Source organism: Girardinichthys multiradiatus, chromosome 15 (assembly GCF_021462225.1).
Source record: "Girardinichthys multiradiatus isolate DD_20200921_A chromosome 15, DD_fGirMul_XY1, whole genome shotgun sequence".
NCBI lineage: Eukaryota > Metazoa > Chordata > Actinopteri > Cyprinodontiformes > Goodeidae > Girardinichthys > Girardinichthys multiradiatus.
In genome coordinates, this window is record NC_061808.1 from 21,096,067 (window position 1) to 21,104,802 (window position 8,736).

Sequence of the window (8,736 nt, forward strand, 5' to 3'; positions counted from 1 at the left end):
TTTTTAAAACATAGTCTAAATAATACATATTAAGAAGACTTACAATTTCAAACTGTAAACCAGAATCAGATTATATAAAAACCTGCTTGAACACTTTCTACACAATGAGCAAAATGTGTGCTTTGTTTATGTACATCAGTCATTTTTTGTTTATTTCAGCACGCTCCTTAAAGACTAGTGGCATCGGTCGCCTGCTGGTAACAGTCATAGAAGCTCAGGAGCTGAAGGCCTGCAAGCCCAACGGTGACACCCAAAGACAAAATGCAAATCAGTTTTCATTGATCGATAATCATTGTAAAAAGAAGCTTTAATACTCCTCTCTCCTTAGGTAAGAGTAATCCATACTGTGAACTGACCATGGGGGCTCAGTGCTACACGTCACGGCCGGTCATAGACACTCTGAAGCCGAAGTGGAACTTCAATTGTCAGTTTTTCGTCAAAGACATCTACCAGGACGTCCTGAGTATCACTGTGTTCGAGAAAGACCAGTTCTCACCAGATGGTCAGTGATTTCTCAGAACATGAGATGTGACATAAAATGAAGGCTGTACAATAAGTTGTTTTCCAAATCTGCAGTTTAAAAGGAGTTTTTAACTTTATGTGACTCTGCATTCCTTTGTTTTTCAGATATGTTCTGCCTGAATTGGATTTGCTATTAGAGAAGCTGTCAATTACCCCCAGTCATTGCTGATAAATGAAAGTTATGATTAAAATGAATAAACTCTTATCTTTACACCACAGCTGAATAATGATTACTGACCTGAGTAGCCGTACTTGCATATTTGAGACAGTATGTTTAATTCTGTGTTTATTTAAAAAAATAAATGTGACGCATTCCGTTTCATTAATTTATTTTTTTAGCAAAATACAGCATAGTAATTGTGGTTCAGAAAATGAACAGCTATGAGAAGTCAGTTAAAGCGCGGTATTACCCTAACATTCAGTTCCATTAAAATGAATGTACAGTAAAGCCTACATTAGCTGAGTTCCAAACTCGTGCAAATACCAAAACACAGTAAACAAGAGATCATGAAAAAATAGCACTGGAAGGGTCACCATTATGTAATACACTACTTCATACTACTTCATGTTTTCATCTGTGTGTTTTAAACCAAAAATGATTAAAGATGCATCCTGCTGAGAAACTAGCCTCAGTTATCCATGATAATCCACTGAGATTTACAAGCAACTGATGATGACGAAGTCTTAAGCAGCACACTGAAATGACAGATGTCTTTCTCCTTAGATTTTCTGGGTCGCGCTGAGGTTCCTGTGGCAACTATAAAGAAAGACATGGAGAGTAAAGGAGCAGCAACACGTCACCTGCTCCTGCATGAAGTCCCCACTGGAGAAGTGTCTGTCAAACTAGACCTCCAGCTTTATGAGGCAATCAAATGAGCCATGTTGGACATCTGCCACTTACATTATTGATAGAGAAGATTTATATGCTGAATGTGCCTGGTCTGTTGTATATTAGTCTTGGTTCTGCTGCCCCATTTTTTTTTTTCATAGCAATCCAGACTTTTTATAACTGATGCCAGTCTGGAATGTGAAGCTGCAAATATTTTCTTATTCATAGCGGAATCAAAATCTTAAGAAATGTTTTAAATAAAACCTTATAGTTCTGCTAAATGGATCGGTTTGTTCAACTAATAACCAATGCAATATGATGCTATTTTTACAAGCAGCATTGCAACATATAGATATACTTTCAAGTCAAGTCAAGTTTATTTATATAGTGCTTTTCAGCAACAAGGCGCTCAAAGGAAGTCTCTTACATGTCAATATGGAGTAGTACACGGCACCTATTGTTGCACACGACTTCAGCTTGTAATCCTGAATACAACAGGATTTCATTTAAAATATTCCAATAAATAAGGAGTTACAAGTAGAATAAATTAAATATTTGTACAGTTTTTGTTGCTTTTCCATTATCGTATGTTTTTTTTTTTTTTCTTTCAGGAGTCAAGTATTTGACTCCTGAAAATGAAAGTGTACATGAAGATAATCAGCATACAGAGGTTTTATTTAGATTTTGTCATTTGTACGTTTAAATGCTGTGAACCGTCTGGTTTGGACACACTCACACCTGCAGAACCAGCAGCTTCTCTGATGGCATCTCTCATCCAAAGTAGATGTTGCACTGATGTAGTACCGCATGGTGTTGTTCCTGGATGAGTTTAAAACCTGAGCTCGCATACATGGTGAATATGTTAGAAACTAGCTGTAGAAACATATAACTCTTACAGCTGAGTTTTACATACTTGCCTGAGCTGTTTTGTTTGGCTTCATCCTTTTCTGGAAGGTTGAGGAACGCAGGCAGCAGATGGTTCGGTAAGGTCTGAGGAAGCTGGTTAGCCGGAGACATCGCAGACTTGTTAAAAGAGCGATCAGTCAGGGATAGCTCCTGCGTTTGGCCCCAAGTGTTTTTAGATCCTGCAGCAGAGAAAACAAAATCATAACAAAACATTAAACTTATTTAAGCACAAAACAAATTTTCCTTAATTTTGTCCAAAGGTTTAGGGTTCATCTTATTAATCTAGCAACTGAATCATGCTCACCTACCTGCTTGGCAAGAGGTGGCTGGTCTATCTTCTCCTGTTGTTTCATGTAATTGAAAATATGGCTTCTCCTTTATGTCTGCTGTGTTGAACTATGGATGGAGCAGAGAATGTCCCATCTTTGCAAAGTTTAAGCCACAATAAAAACGCATTTAGGTGTATTTTTGTTGTTTAAGGCCAAAAAGATTATACTCCTAACGAATCCCTTTCATGCTTTAGGAATTAGTAGTTTAGTTAAACATGAATTTGATAAGTCACAGATTAAGTCACTAAACTCTAAAGCCAGTTAGATAAGACTGAGGAATCACCTTAGAGTTACTGTGTCGGAGGTAGTGACCGTACATGTTTTGGTATTTCTTGGCCACCATGAGGTTACAGCTGGAAACACGTTCCTCCACTCTCTTCTGAAGGGGAAAGCACACACGTTCAGTCCAGCGCTTGTGTAGAAGCTCCCTCTTCCTCAGCTCTGCTATGTCTCTCTGAGTCAGATAAGATTCCAGCTCCTCAAAGAAGACAGATTTCAGCCAGAATGGTGGGGACAGGTAAACAATATGCTCCATGTCAGACCCTGGAACTTTTTCCACATTTTGTCATATTACAAACACAAACTTCTGAGTATTTTGGGAAAATGTATGTGATAGATCAAAACAAAGTTGTGAGTTATGTGGAAAGTATATATGGTTTAACAATTTTTTTCCAGATAGTGTGCATTTGGGTCAATACTGTGTATAACCACCATTTCTTGAAATTACAACTGCAAGTCTTTACAGCTTAGGATATCTTGAGACTGAAATTATAAGTCATTCTTTGCAGACTCAGTCTGGCTGGATGGAGAGTGTTTATGGCAGCAATTTTTTAAGTTTTTTTTGCAGCAGCAGCAGATGGGAAGTGGGGAGGAGACAGGGTGAAGACAGGCAGCACAGGCCTCCGGGGTCGGGACTTGACAAGCCTCTGTATATTGGTTGCGTGCTCTATTGCTATGCCACGCACCTTACCAAGATTTCTTACGTTCATTTAGCTCTAGACATTTAGGATCATTGTCCTGCTACCCAGAAGAGACCTATACACCAGTCTTAGGTCTTTTGCATCTGCTAACAGATTTTATTTCAATTCTACTCTTTATTTAGCCCAGTCCATTCATCTTCCCTACTCTTTTCTCTCCCTGTTGAAGAAAAGCATCCCCACAGCATGATGCTGCCAACACTAGCTGTAGTGATAGTGTGTTCAGGGTGATGTGCAGTGTTAGATGTCCTCTGCCCACCTTATTTTGGATAAGCCCATAAAGCTAAATTTTGCTCTCCTCTGACCTAAGCACCTTCTACCATCGGCTGTCTGACTCCCCTCGATGGCTTGTGGCAAACTGTAAATGGGTCTCCCTTCAACAATGACTTTCTTCTTTCTACTCTTTCATAAAGGCCAAATGGGTGGAGTGCACTACTAATAGTTTTTTCAGCGGATTTCAACGGATTGTCCCACTAACCACAGACGTTTTGGCTGCTTCTCCGTCTATAGCCCTCCTTGCCCGACCTGCCAGCTTAGGTGGACAGAGATGTCTTAGTAGATGTCCACTTGTGCCCTTTCTACCACCTGATGATGGACTGAACAGTACACGTTCAAAGCTTGGGATACTGTTTTATAACCTACACTTCCTTTAAACTTCTCCAAAATTTATCTGTTTTGCGCTGTTCTTGAGATTAAATTAGAAATAAGTGGACTGCGTAGGGCAATTAATCACAATGGATGGGGACTGGAAACAAATGCACAGCACACTTTTTAGCCTTTTTTGCAAAGATTTTGTTTAATTTGCCTTTCAATTCACAATCATATAGTGGTCTATCATAAAAATCCTTCTAAAATGCATTGCAGTTTGTGGCTGTAATTCAACAAAATGTAAATATCAGATCATATGCATACTTTTTCAAGGCACCGTATGCTATTGACCTACCTTCATGAACCCATTTTCTCTGTTCAATAAAGGCTGAAGTAATTCTTGGACCTGATGATTTTCAGTCTCCATCTTTGCCTGAGCAGTAATACATGTAGTTAGAAAATGCACAGGTTTTCTATACAGGAACAGGAAGTTGAGCTGAATGCAGTACCTGCAGTTGTCTGAGGGAGGTATGAGAGAGCTGGTCCCTGAGCTTTGGCCCACAGAGAGATGGGACCTGATTCCTGATCCCTGATCTGACACACATAAAACTGCTCTTTGCCCTCACACTCGGCTGAGCCAAACTCCTGCTGCTCCCTGTGGTTTCTTTCACATCGGCCATGTGCTCCTGAAATACAACTTTATGAATTAAGGGGCCTCTTACTGCTTTTGGTGTCAGTTTCATATCCAGAAGCTTCCCATACATTGGCTTAGATAACATCAAAAATAAGTTGAAAATTGACAGTGAAGTAAGCAGGTCCTAGTCAAGTGTTTACTTTCTGAACCCCAAGTCTCTGAACATATTTGGTTAAAAAAAAAAAAACCCAGGTAAAGATGTTTGCTGGTTTAAAAATGCAAAATAGAATGTTATAATTGTAGAAATCACTTAGAATAGAGAGCAACATAAACGCAGTGATTCCCACCTAGAGTTCACAGACAAATAGAACATAATGGTGCAGGTTTACAAAGGAGAGCTGAGGTCAGCACAACAGATAGATCCCATCACAGCCTGGAAACACGATCTGCTTCCTTTAGTTATGCAAAAGCTGCAAGTAGAACATGAATGTTGTTTCACAGTGAAATGCATAAAATTATGAATGGCATCTGTATAAGGTCGACTTGTGTAGTTTAATCCGGTAGTCCAACAGAAGCTGCAGCATACCCCAATAACCTAAAATTTTTTTATTCAAGAACAGCTAGTGGCCCAACACATCCTCCCTGACATTCAGAGACTGCTGATAAATTATTAGTTGGTAGGGGTTTACAGTCTTACTCTCTGAAATAGAAGCAGTGCAGCGGGAGCATGATGCTATGCTACATTGATGTGAAGTGCAGTAAGATTATAGGCCTACATAATCAAAAAGTTATAGTGTGATCACAGTACCTGCAGCTTTTTCTGCAAACATCAACAGATAAACATCTCAAAACTATTTATATTTCAAAATTAAATACCGTATTTCAATATGTTGTTACAATTTGCTAAATCTTAGTCTTTAATCATGTCTTACCTTGTGCATGTTTGAGGACTAATTGTATAAAATGTTTGTAATGGATCTTTTTCCACCCCTACTTAACATTCACATTTCAAAACGGTGAACCTTCCTACCTGGTGATATACTTTGTCAGGAATAAATTGAGAGATGGTTACCTCTATTTTTAACAGGCTGACAGGAAAAGGATTGTAAACGGTGATCACACCACTGGGTCTTTTTTTCTTCAGGTAAGTCATCCTCATATCACTGGACATAAAAACAAAAATGACATATCTTACTTGCTAGTCTAAAAAATGAAAAGAGTTTTGACTAAACAAAATAGCTAAACTAAATGCAATATAAGTATTTAAAAACTCAATCAACTGGTGTGGTATAATTTCGAAGTTAAATTAAGTTGAAGTACATTTCAAGCACATCGTATTTCGAAGTGGATATGCTTATTTTTATTTGCTGATGTTGCTGAACGTTCATCTCAGTTATTGCCATGATAAATATCAACATGAGCACATGTGACTCTAAATAAAACGATTTGTCAAAATTAGTGGAACGTCAATTTTAGTGCCTCCTTTATTCGGAAAATGCAGTTGCCACTCACAAAACGGCGAATAACGCACCGACTTACCTTTCTACTGCGCAATGAAGCGTCCCCTTCTCCTCGCCTTTGGTTGCGACTGCACAAACTGATTAAAACCTAAATGTTGTCATACAGCCTATGGGAGACATTTTACTTGTGTTTTTCGGCATTAATTTTCTTCAGAGCGTCGACCGTAACTTGCTTCAGAAGGGAGGCCTGATTCTCCTCTGCCACCTCCAGGAGTCCTCGCATCCTGCGGTTTCCCGTTACCACGACGACCGCGGAACGCACTACAAAGGTTTTGAATTTGAATGCCGCTTTATAATTGGACCTTATTAAAATGATTGGATTACGCATTTCTGGATAGTAATTTGACCTGTTTTTCTTGTAGAGCGACTATGTTTACTGCAAATCGGCGCTATTTGAATAAATTGAATTGTAGGACAACTGTCAAGTCAGCAGTCCAATGTAGAGTAGAGTTGGACCCTAAATAGAAACATTGGAACTAAGGAGAAATGGCTGATAAAATGGAGCAATACCCACAGATCTAAGAGGATCCAAGAGGATCTAACTGAATGGACAAGCAAATAGTAATTGTAGAATAAGTATCTAAACCAACACACAGAGAACACATGAAATCCTCAACACAAAGAAATAAACCAAAGATGGAACAACATTAGTGACAAAAAAAATCCATCATGACCAAATCAATGAATTCTTGTGCTACAATCACTTCCATTGCTGGAGGTTTGTATTTCATGGATGACGATGCTCCAGCTCTTTGAGGTTGCATCATTAGGGAACAGCTGCTGGAGACTGGGGTACCTCGTATGAAGTGGTCTGCACTTTCTCCAGACCAGAATCCCATAATAAAACTTATGGGATCTAGAGGCTTGTAACTCTGAATCCCAGAACCTCAATGACCAGAGGGCAGCCCTTCAAGAAGAGCGAGATGCCATGACTCAGCAGACAAAAAGTCGACTTGTGAACAACATGCAACGTCATTGCTCTAATTGATGCTCAAGGATATAAGACATGTTATTGAGACATTGGTATTTTTTATTGCAGTATACCCTCCACTGTTATTGGCTTTTGTTTTTATAAATTGTTTAATTCAAATTCAATTCAAAAATACTTTATTAATCCCAAAGGGAAATTAAATGTTGTTATAGCTCATATTATGAAGGTTTCCTCAAAGAGCCGTTGTAGATGCTGATGGCTGTGGGCAGGAAGGATCTCCTGTAGCGCTCCGTCTTACAGCAGATCTGAAGAAGCCTCTGACTGAAGACACTCTGTTGTTGTAGGACAGTCTCATGAAGAGGATGCTCGGGGTTCTCCATAATGTTCTTCATTTTATGAAGAATCCGTCTTTCCACAATGATCTCCAGAGGTTCCAGAGGAGTCCCCAGAACAGAGCCAGCCTTTTTTTATCAGCTTGTTGAGTTTTTTTAAGTCCCTGGCTCTGATGCTGCTTCCCCAGCAGATGATGGTAGAAGAGATCACACTTTCCACAACAGACGTATAGAAGATATGCAGCATCTTGCTGCAAACACCAAAGGACCTAAGCTTCCTCAAGAAGTACAGTCTGCTCTGTCCCTTCTTGTAGATGGCTTCACAGTTGCATCTCCACTCAAGTCTGTTGTCCAGGTGAACACCGAGGTATTTATACTCCTCCACCACCTCCATTTCTTCTCCCATGATGGAAATAGTTTTTGACTTATTCCTGTTTCTCTTAAAATCTACAACCATCTCCTTTGTTTTAGTCACGTTCAAAATGAGATGATTGTTTCCACACCATGCCACAAAGCGGTCCACCACCTTCCTGTACTCAGCTTCTTGTCCATCTCTGATCCACCCCACGACTGCAGAATCATCCGAGTATTTCTGAAGATGACAGGAGTCTGTCTTGTACTGGAAGTCTGAGGTGTACAGAGTGAAAAGGAATGGTGAGAGTACAGTCCCCTGTGGTGCTCTTGTGCTGCTGACTACCTGGTTAGACTCACAACCCTTCAGTCTCACAAACTGTGGTCTGTTTGTCTGATCCTCACAGTACTACTGGCTTTGTCCAGATGACAGTGGGTTTGTTGAAGCAGGTGTATGATGGCATCTTCAACTCCAACTCCACAGCGATAAGCAAACTGAAGGGGGTCCTGATGGTTTACTGTTTGCTTACTCAGGTGGGCCAAGAGGAGTCTCTCTAGGACCTTCATGATATGAGATGTCAGGGCAACAGGTCTATAGTCATTGAGGACTGATGGGTGATTTTCCTTGGTACCGGAACAAGACAGGAGGTCTTCCACAACACCGGAACCTTCTTTTGGGCCAGGCTAAGGTTGAAGAGGTGCTGCAGAATCCCACAGAGCTGCTCTGCACAGGCCTTCAGGACTCTATAGCTGACATGATCTAGACCTGCAGCCTTATTCCTATTCAGTCTCTCCAGTTGTCCAGTTACACACTCAG

The 8,736-nt window shown here is 40.0% G+C and overlaps 2 protein-coding genes across 11 annotated transcripts in view; one reads left to right on the top strand and one right to left on the bottom strand.

The window, feature by feature from the left end:
- The window catches only part of itsn2a (intersectin 2a), a 53,031-nt gene extending 51,115 nt beyond the window's left edge, over positions 1–1,916 (top strand). For all 5 annotated transcript variants that reach the window (XM_047388080.1, XM_047388078.1, XM_047388081.1 and 2 more), the window contains 3 exons: positions 160–243; positions 329–502; positions 1,247–1,916. In XM_047388080.1, coding sequence (XP_047244036.1) covers positions 160–243; positions 329–502; positions 1,247–1,398 — 410 coding nt within the window. In that variant the 3' untranslated portion in view covers positions 1,399–1,916. The remainder of the gene's footprint in view (positions 1–159; positions 244–328; positions 503–1,246) is intronic.
- Positions 1,917–2,007: 91 nt separating this feature from the next.
- On the bottom strand, positions 2,008–6,541 carry fam228a (family with sequence similarity 228 member A). 6 transcript variants are annotated; one of them, XM_047388088.1, is made up of 8 exons: positions 6,325–6,541; positions 5,858–5,948; positions 4,661–4,837; positions 4,507–4,584; positions 2,870–2,962; positions 2,566–2,653; positions 2,265–2,436; positions 2,008–2,170 (listed from the first exon to the last, which is right to left on the bottom strand). In XM_047388088.1, exons 2-8 carry the CDS (start codon positions 5,942–5,944, stop codon positions 2,029–2,031), a joined length of 837 nt encoding a protein of 278 aa, XP_047244044.1. In that variant the 5' UTR covers positions 5,945–5,948; positions 6,325–6,541; the 3' UTR covers positions 2,008–2,028. The 6 variants fall into 6 exon arrangements, with proteins under 6 accessions (XP_047244044.1, XP_047244043.1, XP_047244041.1 ...); XM_047388087.1 differs by having other exon boundaries at positions 2,870–2,965; XM_047388085.1 differs by having other exon boundaries at positions 2,870–3,061.
- Positions 6,542–8,736: the final 2,195 nt, after the last annotated feature.